Raw genomic sequence first — 17297 nt, 5'->3', positions numbered from 1 at the left:
GTGATGCCTCAGTGCTATATGAAGCTCTGTGTAGGTAAATAAAATAGTGCAGGGGAGGCACTATCCATCTTTTCTTTGTTGTTACACATCAGAAACCTAACACTCTTTCTCCCTTCTTCATCCTTTGCCATCTACTTTGCTGCTTTCTTCTTCTTCGCTCTTGCTTCCTGTCGTCTCCCTTCTTTGCCCCCTTTCCCAATCCTTCATTCACCCTTTGTACACTCTTACTCTGTGCTTCATCTCTCCATCACCTTCATCCTTTTATCTTTTTCCTCATACCTCTCCCCATTCCTCCATCTCTCATGCTCACCTTTACTCTCTTCTCTACCTCGGGTCTCTCACTCTCTCCAACCACACTGTTTGAGTCCCTCCTCTGTTCTCCTCGTCTCCGTCAGTTGTTACATTTTCCACTTCTCTCGCCTTCTGTATTTGTCTCCATCATCTTGCCCATCTCACACTTCTTTTGGCATCTCTCCTCCCTGCCCACGTCTCACTTCAAACTTCCCACTGAAATTCAAGACACTGACCAAGAATATTGCTCATCTGGATAGGAGTAATTTGATTTTGCCAAAAACTATCTTGTTATTCAGGCTGAAAATATCAGCACCGTTCAAAGGTGCTGGGGTTGCCAACTGTTTTTGCTGGCAGTCGTAATCGGCTGCCAGGTTATGTGTTACATTTACCAGTATGAGGGTGAGAGGCCAGGAGAAGGTGCTTAGATGAGTCGATATCCCAGTGCTAGCTAAGTCTGGCTCCTGTTTGTTTCGAGCTGGCAAACGTTGCTATGGCTTCCCTCCCAAGAGTTTTATCTTATTTTTTGGTGGACGGGGTACTAGATTATACAGGTATATTCGGTCTTCCTATATTCCTGGGGGTAGCAGCCTGAGAGCTCTTGTCAAGTGCCTCGAACAACCTAACGGAAGAAAGGAACTCTAATGTGGAACAGTACCTCTCAGGCAGTGATGCGGGGGAAAAAATGAAATGCGTTAGTCTAACCCTTGATGCTTGGTGATTGTCAGGGTTGCAAACGCCAGAAGTCCCCGGAGATATAATTCATCTCTACTATAATCCACAGTACATTCACCAGAGCAGGCGCTGGCCATTGACCACAGTTCACTCTTTCCTAAGGGGCCTTCTTGTAGCCTAGTACACCCGCTGCCACCATGTGCTCCTTCCCAGTGTAATCCATGCCCCCCATACTAAGTGGTAAAAGTATACGCACCTCTGAGAGGGGAATCTTGAAGGCCTCGGCAATCTTTCCATACAGCTCCTTCACGTTGGTGAAGCCCTCAATGCGGCCCGTGGGACTCCCGTGGGCCAGCTGGGTGTGAAAGACGAGTCGCGGCCGCAGGTTAGGGGGTGGAGGGGGGAGCCCCGGCTGCATGGTGGCCATGCCTCCTCCCAGCGGGCCTGTGCCCACTCCAGCCATTCCGCTGCGCACCAGCTCGGCTTCCTCATTTTCCACCAGCGGGGGCGCTTTTTTCCGGCGGCCGAGTCCAAGTGGCATGTGGAGAGACGGAGGCCGGGGGACCAGGTCTCGGACCCAAGACAAGGGCGACGACTGAGCCACGGTGGAGCTGATCTGTGGAGACAAAGAGCAAGCAAAGTCAGTCAGTCCCTTATAGAGCGTCACCCTTAAAAACAGATCTGACGGACAGACAAAAAGCCAATGGCAGTCTCCCATCAACCACGCATAGAAGGGGGCATGTTTACAAGCAATGCCGAACCACGGCACACAATGCTGAATACTTCCATTGAGAAACGCTCGCGACTTGTACGAAGAAAGCGGGTTTAGTGGGAAAAACAACAAAGCTGTTCGAGTCAGGAATGCAGACAATTTCACAAAGAAATACACATCTAAAGAAAGTAAACTGATCACGCTCCCGGGCTCACGAGGGTTGTTTCTGAATCACAAGAGTAATGTATGATACCATAAGAAAGTAAAAGACTTGAAAGCCAGAATGTGTACACTCAAAGGGCGAATAATTCAAAGAAATGCTCCAGAGCCATGTGTAATACAAAAGACACGTCAGAACAGAGCAACCTTCAATCCATACGCCGCGACACAACAGCGATGGGGAATGTGCATCACAGGAGTGGCACCAACAACGTTGTGATATGTTTCACAAGTGCTGTGTCACAGCACTGAAAGTCAGCCTGTATCACAAACGCGCAGTGACAGCATAGCAGGGCAGTGAGTGTTATGGGAGCTACGGCGCAGCATTATCACGTGTAGTGTGTAGCGTTGCAGGGCAACACTTAAGACAAAAGATGAACCACCGCATCACAGAGCAATGTGTTTTGTAGGGGCTCTTTCGCAGCTGGGTAGTGGTATTATGGGAGCTACACTGCAGCTTGGCAATAGCAGAACAATGTGCATTGTGTAGCGCTGAGGGGTAACGAGTCACACAAAAGAAACAACAACGCTGCAGAGCAGTATATTGCAGAGGTTGGGTCATAGCAGGACAATGTGTAATATTGAACGTGCGCCACAGCAAAGCACAACAATCTGTGTAGTATGAAATAAAATCAAAGTGAAAATGAGTTTTATAAAGAGCTCGAATACCCTAGGGCATCTTGGCGCTGGTAGCACAGCAGAAGATATTAATAGCAATAAGAAGCAGAGACTAGAGATTGAAAAGCCAGGTTTTAAAAGTTCCTCCTATAGATTAACAGGGAAGAGCTGGTCTTTAAATTTAAGAGTAGAGCATTCCATCGTTTGATTGGGCTGTATATGAAGCTTCTCTCCCCCCCCCCCCCCCCCCCCCTCGCCCCACTGCGATCGTCTGACCTTAGGCACTGTCAGGTTACCTGCTGAGGACAATCGTAGCGTATCTAGTTAGTTTGTGTTTAAAATAAACAGAGCCCTCGCCATGAAATGCCTTATAGGCGATGCACAGCGCCTTGAAGTCTATCCTCTTATTAACATAGTATGTGTAGCACTGCTAGGCAAAGTGCACTAGAAGGCAAACTACATCACTGCAGAGAAATGCCTATCTAAGGTTGTGTGTCATTGCGGGGCAAGGTGTATTACAAGCGATACCCCATGGTTTCACAACACAATGTGTATTAAAAGATAAGCATTACAGAGCGATGGGATTATAACTGCTCTTTCAGAGCACGACAGTGAGATCTTAATCACAAAAACACGGAAGTGCAATGTGTACTATTACAGTGCTGCATCAAAACACCACAGGGCAGTGTGTATTGCAAAATACATCAGAACATTGCACGACGACTTGAATCACTAGTGCTCAGCCTGGACTCATGCCACTGGTACTCCGTGACACCAGAGCACGAAAACCATACCATAGAAGCGGGGCCATACCATCGAAGGGAAAACTGGTGCACTGCCACAGGACAGTCTGTCACAGGGCAGTCTTTCACAGGACAGTCTGTCACAGGGCAGTCTGTCACAGGGCAGTCTGTCACAGGAGTGGCTCCGCAATACAGGACCATCTGAATCAAACGGGTACAACCACAGCATGCAAAGTGCAAACCATATTATTTCGTCACAGCATCACAGAGCACTCGTTGTCATGAAAGGAAAACACAAGGTGCGAAACAAAACCTTAACCTCAGTTTCTCTGCCCATTAAAGGTGTAAGGCAGAGCAACGCAGATCCGGTAATCTGTCCGAATCAATCCACTGCTCACTCTGGAAACATGAAAACATGCTGTTTAGCTCAGATTATCGCAAACAGGGGACGGATCACAGAAAAACAAAGACAGCTTTATACATAATTCACAGGTAGTTTGAGGGTGAAAGCCTGCTTCGCAAGTATCCCCAACTAGCCGAGTGGCTGTTTTAGCACTTGTACCCTGAAATTATCGCCATTGCCGCCCATTTCTCGGATACTGCCCAGGTGGCTCAAAGCCAAGTACAGTGTGTTTGTGACCTGACTTTCTGCTGCGGTCTCGATTCTCCCATACCAGCCGCTGTGGGTTCACTCTCTATATTTGGTCTGACTCTGACTCTTCACTCCATAATGAACATCGCTGGCCAAACACACCCTCATAAACTCCCTGACTCCCTGGTAAATTCTTCTCTCTGTAGCCAGATTCCACATTATTGTCTCCGTGGCCAGATTTCCCGTTTTATTGGCCATAATCCCAGGCACAATCTGTGTGGGCAGTCCTCTGTACCCTCTTCATGGCCAGAGTCCACGGTACCTTCTCCACAGCCATCAGTCTCCGGTATCCCCTCCACGGCCCCGGAGTACCCCCATTTGAACCCTCTCCGTGGCCACCAAAGCCCCAATTAACCTCTTCGTGGCCCCCGGATTCCCGTTATCCTCTCTGTGGTACTAGAGTGGCCAGTATCCTCTTTTTGGCCACCGGGGTCCCTGATATCGCCTCCTTTGCCACCAGAGTGCCCAGTGGCCACTTACCTCAGCAGTCAAGTCCTCGGACCATCTCTCAATACGGTCTTGGGACTTGGGAGGCCGTTCCACCTGCAGTCACCTGACTCCAAAGCACACGCCGTCCCTGTGTTCCCAGCTGCACAGTCTCCCTCTGGGTCTAGTTTCCTGGGTACAATCTGTTGCTGTGGCCTGAATCTTTAGTGTATAGCCCCTTGAGGCCTGATTCCCCGTTCCGGTGCAGACACTGTGCCAGCATTAGCAGCTCAATGTCCCCTGTCACTGGCTGGGTCAAGGGCAGAAGTGCACAGGTGCTTGTCAGAACTGGATTTATAACCACCACCTCGCACAGTTTCCGGTTCTTCTGGGTATGTGTGCGTCAGACCCAACCATTCCCGGTGCTGTAGTCTTGATTTGCTCCCCTTGAAAAAATTAGATGAACACACCGGATAGCAGTGATTTGCAGGTGAAAAGTTCAGGGCAGGCAGGTGTGTCCGTGAGGGCACGGAGTGAGGTGGCCACCTTAAGTAGATTACTCAGCGCCACTCCCTTGTCACACAGAAACTTCCTGCCTCCTCTAGACTGCTGGTAGGGAGAGAGAGAGAGAGAGGGCCGGGACTGATCTTCGGTACACAGGGGCGTAGCTTCCAATGGTACAGCAGGTGCAGTGTCACCGGGGCCCACAGGCCTGAGGGCCCCCACTGAACCTTGGTTATTGCTGTATCTAATAATCTAAACAGCAGCCACGGGGGGGGGGGGGGGGGCATCTTCCTCTTGCGTTAGGGCCCACTGGCTACGCTACTGGCTGCACAAGCAAGGGGGAACTCGAAGTCCACATGTAAAAGAGTGACCCCTAGTTTCTAACTGTGGGGGTTTGGAGCAGAAGTAGAGGGGACAAGGACCCGAACACATGCATCCCATACAGAGACACGCTCCAAGGGTGCCGAGGCAGGGAAATGGGTCACATCGTTGCAGAACCATAATTGGTGCCAGTGGGCCCTTACACCACTGGGTACCGGCGTGGACACTGCACTGTTTCTTTCAGTGGAGAGAGAGTGTCAAGGGAAAAACAAACGCTTATCAACATTTAGGAGATTCTGAAAAGTTAATCATTTGTCTGACCGAAACGGAAACAATATATTTACACACCAGCCTCTCTCTGCCTATGGAAGGTCAGGAGGGTTTGGATAGAGATGTACAGGCCCGACGCCTAAACAATTCCTCAAACACCTCGCCATCACCTTAGGTCTTGGTGCTGTTTGTCTGTCAACACTTCAGTGGGGCTGACTTTGTTTGAGATTAAGGGGCCTAAGGTGAGTAAATATTGGCCCAAATGCTGGAGAGCTTCAAGATGGTGGATTGGAGAGGTCGGTAGGAGTAATACTTGGAAACGACAGCTCTACATGGTAAATCAGGATAAAGTGTTCTCCATTGTAAACAGCATACCTCTCAGCTGACCTCAGTCGGAAAGGTTCACCCTAAAGTGTTTACATGTCCACACGCACACATTGCAGCCCTATTTACACTCAAACGTCTTTCACTTCACCTACAGTTTCCGAGAAAAAATTACCACTGTCTTACAAACGCCCTGCAAATAATGCACGTATTTCAAAAGAAAGTTGAATCAGCGCTCTATGTCCTTCACATGGGAGTAGAGCACTTATGTGGGCACACATGCGATGGGCTCCTTGTTGAGTGTACATACAAGCTATGCTCTGGTATGCGCACATGCAAAATAGCCTTTGGGGCGTGAACATACTAGGTGGAACTTGGGTCATTACACATGCAGTGGGGTAGCGGCATGGGGTTGGCTCTAGTGTGGAAAGGAGCAATCTGGTATAGGTAAATGGAGATTCTGGAGCGTCTTTTGGGGGTGGGGGTGTTCACACGCACATTGGGTGTGTTTGAACCTACTTAAACGCTTTAATAAGTGCATATGAGGTGGGCACTGATGGGATTTTCTTGAGTGTGTTTATGTACATCGGGTTGCTGGTGTTTATGCGAGGTAGACTGCGTATGACGGGTGACTCAACATGGGGGATATGTGTGGGTGTGTAGTTGCTCTGTTGATTATACATGAGGTAGGCTTTGGCAAGTGCGTATTTGGTGACATAAGGCAAATGTGCGCATAGACATACCTTTTTGGAGTGACCACCATCCCGCTCCTTCAATGCTAAGAAGCAAGGACTATTACACAGTGAACTCAACTACTTGCAGGCAATGGAACAAACTCATGCTCTTTGCAATTGAAAACTCTCTTGCCAAACTCAACATCCAATCCCATTAACACTTAGTCAGCTGTACAATTGGCTGTCCAGAGGATTTGAGAAGCTGGGTATATCTCAAAACATCATCCCTAAAAGCCGACATAATATGTCTTGGATTAAAGGAATAAAGAAAATAAAAACCAGAAACTGCTGCACTTAATTGCCAACGGAAGTAATTGAACAGGTTACACACAAACTGCCTCTAATAGCTTAACAGCATCTACAAATTCAACCACAAGACGCCCATTTTCCAGCCTACTGAGGCTAAATATAAAGACCTACACTAAGTGAAAGATACCGGGCAATTGCTTCCTTCAAGAAACAATCATCTTCGGAATTCTAAGATATGATCAAGGCTAGTGGACCAGTAGGTTCACCATCTGAACCTTCCTTACCTGCCACAAATCTTTAAGAAAATCCTCCAATCAACGGCAGCAGCAACCCCTTCTATGACCGTTGTCAACTCCTGTCTGCTATCAAGTACCATCCCCTCAGCACGAACAATGTCTTCCGTACCACCACTCAGCAACAACAATTTAGACGTAGCAGAGACAGGCTTTTTCAGATCATTCTCAAGCAGCCAGTCCTTACGAAAAATATCGATCTGTAACTTCTTTTGAGAGAAAAAAATACTTTCAGACAAATAAACTGGTTCTGCCCTGGGACAGGCAACAAATCTGCTGTTATCTCAGTTTAGGATGGTGTGAAGACTACAATGGCCAGAAATATAGACCTACACTTCTACTAGAGGAGCTGTCCACCGCATTCATTCAACACAGTCTACCACTACTACATCCTAGCTAGAGAGACTGGAGTAACCTGGCATCAAAGGATTTATCCTAGTCTCCTATTACCTTTCTGTAAGATCCAGCATTATCTTGCTCCCATTCAAATTATCAGCGATCAGTGTTGAAGCAAGCAGTCCCCAATGACCTTTATACCCATCTCAGTAAACTGCAGATCACCCTTCAATATTATATGCTGCAGCTATGGCAACAACATCAAGATCACCATGAAACTGGAAAACTGGAGAAAGCTTACATGTCAGTACTAGACCGCTGCCTCCAAGTCATCAACCAATGAACACTAAGAAAATGCCTTAAAGTTATCTTATCTATAACAAAGTTCATGACATAAGCAGATTGGAAGAATTAGCAACCACGTTCAGCTGGCATGCAGAAGTTCTTGGCTACAATTTTCCTCGGCCTGTCAGATCGAATATGAGAGAGGACTCTGGTTAGGGGCATACTTTTTCGACTCCAACCTGAACACATCCATCAATGTGAAGTGTGACTACAGTTCAACAGCTCTCAAAGCAATCCACAAGCTTCCCATCGCTAGAAGCTCAGTTTTTAAGTTTCTCTGCATCACCCACGAGGCCATAAATCGCAAAGGTCCAGCTTTCACCCATGTAAAACAGAAAAGATATTAACAAAAGTAAACCCATTGCTCTAGGCTGGTAGCTCAGCTGGCTATCCTTCCTTACAAGAGGCACATCAGTGTAACCTCCTCCTCCTCCTCTGTACAAGCAGGAAAACTCTGGAACTCTCATCCACCAAAGACAAAAACATACATCAACTGAAATTCAGGAAGGCAATAAAGATATGTCTCTTCCCAAGATGAGCCCAAAACAAGCAGACCACGCCATAACCTAATATTAGGCAGAGAAGGATAGTAAAGAACATATGGTGACTAGGATCTGAAACTGGAATCAAACAACCAAGGATTTTAGGCAAAACCCACGATGAGCCCACAACAAGAAGTTAACACCAACCCCTATTACTAAGAAGGGATAAACAGTACAGAACTCATTGTGGCAAGGGCCTGAATAAGGACCAAGCTTCACATGATTTTTTTTGCATAACAACATGCTTAACTAATCTCTCAATCTCCTTTGCTTTAATCCACGCACAAATGCAGATACACTTTTGCAGCATCTTACAGCTCTCTGCCACCAGCACATAACACCAAAAAGCTTCTCACATGGGTCGTACGCTATTCACACAATTTCCTCGATCCATATATTAGCAATTTGTAAGCCTAAACGACCCCTCTTTTCTTGTCACTTCATGCCAACACGCAACACAAAAACACAATAAGAGCACAAATCTGGTCTTCACAAAGCATCACAAGGTTACTGATATAGTCCACATGGCGAATACAGATTTCTTCCATCCAAGAACCCCAAGGAATGCCGTGCTACCTATTTTCAAATGTGACTCAGCACCCCATAATGGTGTATGATACTATACATTAATGCAGCTACAATACTAAAGTGTGTGGTTTACTAAGTGTGTGTTTATGTGGCTGAATCTCTGGGGAGTATATGAAGTGGGCTTTGAGTGTCTCTAGCAGATATGCAGTGGTCTCTGGTGTATATGTGACTTTAATGAGTAAGAACATTGGTCCACTCTGTTTTTTATGTGTATATGGGTGTGTGTGACATTTATGGGTGAACATGAAGTGGCCTCTAATATAGGCATAGGGGACTTTAAAGAGTGGATAAGGGTTTGTCTACAGATTTGATGTGTGGAAATATGATGGGCTACCCTCATAAATCGGGCTGCTATAAGAGGAAATGAAGAGGGCTCTTGGGATTTGATTCTTGATTAATGGATAAGTGAGTGAGCTCTTAAGTATGAATGTGGCCTGATAAGTGGTGGCTCTGGTGTATGCACATGTGGCGTTGATGAGTGGGTAAGAGGTGGGTTCTGGTTTATGTTAATGTGCCCGATGAGTGGATTTGAGGTGGGTTCTGCAGTGAGTATGTGACTTTAATGAGTGGGTATAGGGCTGGCTCTGAATATACTTGATGAGGGAGGTCTCTGATGAACCAATTCATTGCTATACAATGGGATCTGGTAAATGTATATGGGGAGGACTCCAAGGTGTATGTGGGGAGAGTTCAAAAAAGTACATGGGGCGAGCTCAATGGTGCATAAGAGACAGGCTAATGTTACATAGGATCTACAGTGTACATGTTGGTGTGTACAGTGGTTTCTGGGATGAGGCAGTCTTCGGTGTGAATATGCAGAAAGGAACTAGGGTTTGTATGGAATATTAGATCCTATATGTTGTTGGCCTCTTTGTATAGGCTATTCGGATCATGTTTATATAAGAGGTGGCTCCCGAATGTATGTAAATAGGTGGGCTCTAGCCTGGTATATGTACGAATGGCTCTGATGTATATATGATGGTTCTGGTGCAGAAGTATGGAGCTCTGGTATGTACATAAGGGGGAGCCCCAAGTTTATGTACCAGTGAAGTTGTGTATACTATAGACCAAACTCTCTTAGGCACAGAGGGTGCTTTGATTGGTAGTAGCACGTTATGTGTGTGTGTGTAGGGGGGGGGGGGGGGGGGAGTGTACATGGGGGCTGGGATGTTTAAATGTCTGGGCCCTACGTACAAATGTACTTGGGGTACCGTCCGAGATTATATGGGGCTCTGTGTATTTGCACAATGGTGGTATCAGCTATGCGTACATGAGAGTGGTTGCGTGTACGGGGCCTCAGGTGAGTGAGTGGCAATCTCTGGTATATGTTGTTTGCTCGACTATACATGTGGGCTCTGAAAGATGCCCCAGAGGGGCTCTGAGCTTATGAGGGACGAATTGGTGTGTCCTATGTGGTCCGAGCAGAACTGCGGGTTCCTGTAAGTATACAGAGGGGATTCGGCATAATACTTATAATGGGGGTGTCATATCTATGAGGAGTATAATGGCTTTGAAGGTGAAGAAAAAGTTCTAGTATACGATGCCGATGCCACTGTATAGGTGGTGGGGTCCCTTTCTACCGACTCTCACCTCTTTCCCACGTTCTGTACGGCTCTCCCCTGCTCCAACGCCTCTCTCCTCCGCTCGTCCTCAGTTCCTTAGTCCTTACTTGGTTCGTAGCACCGAGCATCAGCGAAACTCTCAGGAGGCGGTCGCTGTCTATCTCCACCAATGACAGGCCGCGCATAGATGGCAACAGCCAATGAATGTGAACTTTCTCGTATACATCCCGCCTCGCCCTAAGCTGGGTGGGGCCACATTCCAGACTGTTCGCGCTTCCGGGAGTAGAGACCCGCCTATAATTCTTGAGAGAAACTCACAACAACCAATAAAACAACAGTCACGCGCCCTGTTGCCCTAGGGCATTTTTTATGACGTTTCGTATCCATGAGAACAGCCACACCTTCCTTCGACCAGAAACCAATCGTGGGAGGTCTGTCATTTGCAAGGCTCTTCAAGTGACAGAAAGGACCCACTGTTTGTTCCAACTTCAAAGTGTGCAGTCTTCAAATTAAGAGATAATGTATATTGTTTAGTATTTGCAATTAAACAGCACTTCATAGCCATGAGTTGGCGATAAAGCTCGTTAGCGGAAAGGCAGTACACTTGCTATCAAGCACAGCACACCGTAGGGTGTGCTTGATAGCAAGAGTACTGAATTTCAGTGTGGCTAGAGTGGGTGGCTTTTTGGTGATGCACATTATGACAAGAATTGTTTACTGATGCTGATATCAGTCAGTGCTTTAACCACTTGACTGCTAGGACCCCCCCCCCCCCCCATCTGTGGTAGCTGGCAATTAAACCTTCATAACCTTTACCCAAACGTTTTCTTAAGCCCCCATCCCTTTGTACTTTCTCATTAGGTACACATTCCCTGGCTTCTGGTAGTTTTTCTACCGCCCCTGGGGGCAGACTAAGGTGAAAGCCTGGCATGGAGAAAAATTCAGGAGAGGACTGTAAAACATTCAGGATTAAACGTCAAAATTCAGGACAAAAATTCAGGACAAAAGGTCAATTTTACAGACACATCTGAGTTGCGACCATACAGCACTACTTTATCAATGCATTTATTTACTATTTTTAGGTCAAGCCTGGTCAGCGCATGCTGTATTAGAGTATGGACGTTAAGCCCTGCCCACTCTCCTCCCATATTTTTCATTAGCTTGTGTCATTGTCCTTCGTAAATGCTGGCTTCTGATTCGTTAATGGGCTTGTTAGTCCCTCCTTAGTACTGCCTTGTCTTCATTTGTAACATCCCATGAGGACTGTCCCTTTAACTTCTGTTGTTATATAGTATGTTTATTTAGTGTGTAAGCAGTATTTTCTTTAACAACGGCGTGCTTTCCTGCAACCTTCAGCGCACTTATGCACACTTTCAGTTTCAAAGCAGCTCGGGACAATCGCAGCAGCTTCTTTGAAGTGAAATTGGTCTCGCATTTACAAGAGTTTGAGCTATTGCCATTATAAATGACAGTAGCTTAAACTCTCTCAAATGTGAGACCTATTGCTTTTCAATTTTTTTTTTTATAAAAGAGCCGTACAAAACTACTCAGAGTTCCCCTGCACTGCTTATTTAGTAATATGCCTCCATGGATTAACGCTGTAAAGGGTTGCAATGAATACTGGCATTCATCCCTCCTAAGTATGGATACTGAGATCCTGAGTGCAGTTGGAACGGGGTCAGTGAGCGTGGAGGCGGAATCATAGGTGTGGCGAAAAAGAAGAAAATATTCAGTGACTATTTTATTGATCTTTCACCATCAGGTAACTGCATATAACATAATTCACACTTTAAATGAAAAATAAATGCAAGTTAAACTAACCAGTTGGAAATAGGCTATTTTATATTGTGAAATCTCTGTTGATTGATGTTGTCACTGCAGATGTGTGTGTGGAAATCCAGAGGCACCTGGAATGTAACCTTGTTTGTCTAGCAGAGTTTAGTGATGTGTATGTTTGGTATTTTTTGTGCTAATAGGTCCCTGCACCTCACAGAAAGCACTGTGAGTGTATGTCACTATTTTAAGGGGGGCGTGGCTTGGACGCATGGCGGACTAGTGTCTGCCTGAGCTCACGCCTTAGCTTCATAATCCAACATCATCCTGATCTCCCCAGACTCTGAAATACCCCAGGCAGGTAGTGGAGCAGAGTGGGACCCCACTGGGCTTGGTGGTGGTCCCGTAGATGTGACCCAAAGGCGGGAGTTGGAAGAGAAAATTGCGGGGCTGCTGAAGTGCGTTGGGTGCCATCTTTGGGCATGCCCTGTCGGACCTGGGCGAGCCGGTGGCCCCGAATGCAGATTCTGCTAGCACGGAGAAGCTCCAGATATGAGTGCAGAGGGGGGCCAGCACAAGAGAAGATCGCAGTGGGGGTAGTGGTGGGACCCGGAGCCCAGTGAGTGCGTCAGTGAGCGTGGCTCCCGGGCACAGCAAGCAGCATCATCCACGGCGCAGACGGCAGCCAGTAGTACTTGGGGTCACTGAGAGGTGGAGTACCGGGCCACTACTCAACTCGGAACAGAGTATAAAGCAGAGCGGAGCTGGTGGAGGCACAGGAATAGTATCACTGCACCCCCTCCTTCCACCATGGCAGAGGGCATGCTCACCAAGCACGTGCAGTCAGTGACCCAGGAGACATTCTGCACTTAATCTGCACATGCACAGCACTGCAGCAAGAGAGGATACAGCTGCTAGAGCTCCCACTCAAGCAATTAGGGATCCGCACCAGGCGGCAAGCGGTGCTGGCATGTTTTGATTCAGGGGACACACAACTGAACTGTAGAGTGGTCAAATTTCTCACACTGGCAGAGCAAAAAATTAATCAACATCATAGGAGCGCACAAGCCGCTCTAGCATGAGGCAGACAATGAAGAACCAGACATGCCAACCGGAAGCTACTTCCTTAGAACTTAATTTTTAACAAACTCAAAAAAGAGCCCACCGAGATGGGAAATTCCATCCTGTCGCTCAGCCATCAGGAGACTCCTGATATGAATGCATTCTCTGCCCTGTTGATGTCTGGCACTATTGCCTTATACAATACATGCCCATGGCAGGCCACACTAACTATTATCATCACAGCCATGTAGTAGTGCAGTGTATACTTTTTTAGGGCCCCTGCTTTTTACTGTTTTTACTGTCATATATTTGGCATTCACCAAATGGTTTTATCCATCTTGTAAACTTGTATGTAAGCAATGAACAGAACTTTTGTCGTGTGTATTAATGTTTTACTGTTGAACCATAATGACTTTTGTTTATCTTGACAGCACATAACTGTGCAATGGTTTTTAATAACTATGCATAGTAAAATAAACCTAAACCTCCTTTAAAGTGGTAACCAGTCCGGCTCGTATGGGACGCCGGCCGCGGCAGCTGAAGGGGGCCGATACAGAGACACAGTGAATGGGGGATGAGAAAAGTCATAAGGGGACCCCACCTCCCCTCCCATTTGGACAGTTATTTCTGTGTCTGTCGGAGCACCGCTGAGGGGCCAGAAAGTGCCATCGTCTCCGATAGTGTGAGGAGGCCAAGGACATATTAAGGAAGCACTTGACGGCACCCCATAAGTAGTGGAGTGTGTACAGACGGGCTCTCACATGGCCCGCAAAGGAAGAAGAACCTGCAACATTTTGCCACACACAGAAGCAGGTACAAGGGCAAAGGGACGTGAACTGGTGTTTGTGGGCCCAAATACCACATACTGGGCGCGACCCTTGGCAGGACATTCTTCACACTTCACAGGGCAATACTGGTCCTGAAACCTCACAGAGATGGTGAAGAAAAAGAAAAACACAGTGCACACCAATAAGATATCCAACTACGCACAGCCATGCCCTCCGGACCCGGCCGGGGCGGCCATAAACCCAGAGGACCAGGTAGAAGCAGCAAGTCATCCTTCAGATAAGTCCCCATCTCTGATGGAGATTATGGCGGCGATTCAATCATCCAGAGAAGACGTAGTACACAGAATCGATGCCGTGGCCATAGAGTTGAACCTTTTGCGGTGTGACCTTCATAAGGTCTCGGCCAGAGTGTCCGCTATGGAACAAAACATGGAGAATATGCACCAAGAAGTACATTCATTCAGCGATTCGATGGTGCATTTACAGCGACGAGTGGCGCAGCTAGATGAATGCGCCAAGGATGCAGAAGAAAGATCACGCAGGAATAATCTGCACTTTATCGGATTTCCTGAAAAGGCGGAGGGGCCAGCCGTGGACCTGTTCCTGGAGGAGTGGATTGTTAACAAAGTCGCTCCTAAAAGGCTGTCAAAGTTCTCGTTGAGCGAGCCCATAGGGCATTGGGAATGGCTCCCCGTTCAGGTGCCCCCCTTCAGGCGATTATAGACCTATTCTTTAATTATAGGGACTAGGACATGATACTTTAGGCCACCGGAGCGAAAGGAAGACTGAACTTCATATTGCAATTTTCCCGGACTATACTCAGCGTGTACAAGAACAAAGATTCCTAGTGGTGAAATGCAGACTGAGGTAGGCTGACCTGAAGTACAGCCTGTTATATCCAGCCAAACTGCGGATGGAGCACAAAGGGAAGTCACACTTCTGCATGTCGGCAGAGGCGGCGACGACATGGATGGACGAGACAGACCTGGCGGACACAGGGGTGGGTCCCCAAGGGAGTGCTTATGGATCATGGCGCAGGAGAGAACGAGCAAACGACAAAGCCGGAACGGTCCAGAAGACACAAGGAGAGCATGAGGTCAGCCCTGGAAGAATAAGAGTACAAACTGACGGAACTGTGCAGTGAGAGGGGACCCAGGACTCGGAGGTGGGGGTCACAAGATATGGTTCCAGACGCCTTCCTGTCAAACGCGGATGTATCTCAAACGGGGGCACTGAACTCTAATGAAGATGTTTCGGATAAGTGATTGTAGTGTGGATAATGTAACAGATTTGCAATATGGTTAGTTTGGGGATATTAGCTGGGGGCACCTGCAAGGGGGGGGTCCTGCTCACATCCCGCAGGGACCCGGATCGTGGTTTGCAGCTTGTGAAAAACGCAGAAGGGTTTATGCTTATTTGAAAAGATATAAAGTGTTGATTGAATATCTACAAGTAACTCATTTGTGGGGGGACACAATCCCGTGTATGAGACGCCGATGGAGGGGTCAGATATTTGCTACTTCATATTCCGGATTTGCAAGAGCGAACTTATTATGGGTGGCATCTGGGGTCCCATTCAAGCCTCTCCACCAGATAATAGACCCCGAAGGCCGATATGTGTTTGTACAGGGCACATTAGAGGGAAAATAACTATGTATCATCAATGTATATGCTCCGAATTCTGATTGAGCAGATTTCTTCCCGTCTGTTATGATTGCACCTGCACAAAAACAACAGAAGAATGGGCCCAGAGATAATGACAAAACGACAGAAAGAGCCACTCTTATTTGTAAAAAAGAACCGGCACTCACCAACCTAGTTAGTGACATGCTTCATCATTGGGTTCCCACCAGAGAGGCCGAGTGCCCCCTGGTGTGCTTCAACGGGTGGTTACAGCGGAGCGGGTTTTTTAGATAGTGACAGTGCAAAACGTGATAATGTGAAAGGTTTAAATTGTCTTTGCCATTCAAAAAGATTTTAATTAGTGGAGTGGTAAGACAAGGTTAAAAAGTGAGGTGGATGCTAGACCGTGTAGATTGGCCTGTCACATCACTACATGGTCGTTAGAAATGGTTCAAAAAAAGGGGGACTGGGAGCTGAGTTAAATGAGGTCCTGCACACAGGCTCCCGAAGAGGACTGAGAATCAGAGGGGTGTGCAGTTCTTAACTGGATGTGAGGGGAATGGGAAGTCTTTCTTCGTGATGCCCTCACACACCCTGGAAGATGTCATGCTTCATCATTGGGCTTTGCTCCTCGTCGGGCCGGCGCTGTAATGCCTGAAGGGCCCCCGTAAACAGGGCTCTTTGTCGGAGATCTTTTGAAGAAGTCGTTTGGTGCATGCGAGTGTGAGGGCTGGGTAGTGCACGGGTTGGTGAGGTAAAATAGGTCAGGAGCAGTCCTACTCTGGTCGGGTTTATTGGTTTGGGCAGCTCAAACCTAATTAAAAAGACAGTGTGTGAGCCCTTATGTGGATTTAATATTCCTCAAGGGCTGCCAAGGTGGAGTGAGTCAACATGTTTCGTGCCTCTTTAGCCCTTAGCGGGTCTAGTGGCACTTCGTCAGAACCGGAAAAAACTAAAATGTATGTGGTGCACTACCGTCTGGTTCTGCAATTATTATGGCTATTGCCCAGAAACGGCAGGGTTTACCCTAGTAGGTTCGTACTGGGTGAATAGTAGACCTGGTTAGAAGGGGAGAAAGGGGAAGAAGGTAAAATGGGTCAACCAAGCAAATATTAAAAACAAAGAGAGCAGCAATGAGTACGAGCAATGATTAATAACAGTTGAAATTAACCTGTGGTTGTAAATGCTTGTGCAGGTGCAAATGGGTTGATTTATTGCACTTATTGTGAATCATAGAGCCTGCAAGGTGTAGTGAAGATGCTCATAAAATATCAAGTGCGGGGTGAGCAGAACTTCCGGAGGTTAAAATTCTACTATTAACAATGTCAGCTGTTTAATAGCAAGCTGGGTTCCGTGGTTCGTATGTCCAAAGGGCAGTGATTGCTAACCCTGTGGTGATAGCTATTGAGCCCCGTGGTCGTAAAGTGTGATAAGTGAGAATTGGCGCGCACCTAATTGATGCGAGGGTTCAGGGCAATTGTGCTCACAAGCATTAGCGTGCGGTTGCCAGTACAGAAGTTCAAAACGCCAATAAGAAATGTAAATGTAAATGTAGTAGTATTTGTATAGCGCACCGAATCGACCCCCAAAGGGGTATCTCAGGCGCTTGTACGCATACCGCTGTGGAACCCTTCCTGGCTTTTCCCT

At 47.1% G+C, this 17297-nt stretch overlaps 1 protein-coding gene across 3 annotated transcripts in view; it reads right to left on the bottom strand.

Moving 5' to 3' along the window:
* Positions 1 to 17297, bottom strand: part of GIPC1 (GIPC PDZ domain containing family member 1) — a 98169-nt gene that overhangs the window by 41430 nt on the left and 39442 nt on the right. The window contains exons 1-2 of one of the 3 annotated variants that reach the window (XM_086960980.1): positions 10433 to 10558; positions 1223 to 1582 (exon numbers count right to left, since the gene is read on the bottom strand). In XM_086960980.1, coding sequence (XP_086817106.1) covers positions 1223 to 1507 — 285 coding nt within the window. In that variant the 5' untranslated portion in view covers positions 1508 to 1582; positions 10433 to 10558. Of the gene's footprint in view, positions 1 to 1222; positions 1583 to 4390; positions 4911 to 10432; positions 10559 to 17297 lie in introns of those variants that run through there. The other 2 variants (XM_086960991.1, XM_086961000.1) reach the window with 2 other exon arrangements.

The sequence above is a fragment of the Lissotriton vulgaris genome, chromosome 1_1 (genome assembly GCF_964263255.1).
Source record: "Lissotriton vulgaris chromosome 1_1, aLisVul1.2, whole genome shotgun sequence".
NCBI classification, from domain to species: domain Eukaryota; kingdom Metazoa; phylum Chordata; class Amphibia; order Caudata; family Salamandridae; genus Lissotriton; species Lissotriton vulgaris.
This window is presented reverse-complemented; position numbering and strand designations above follow the sequence as displayed.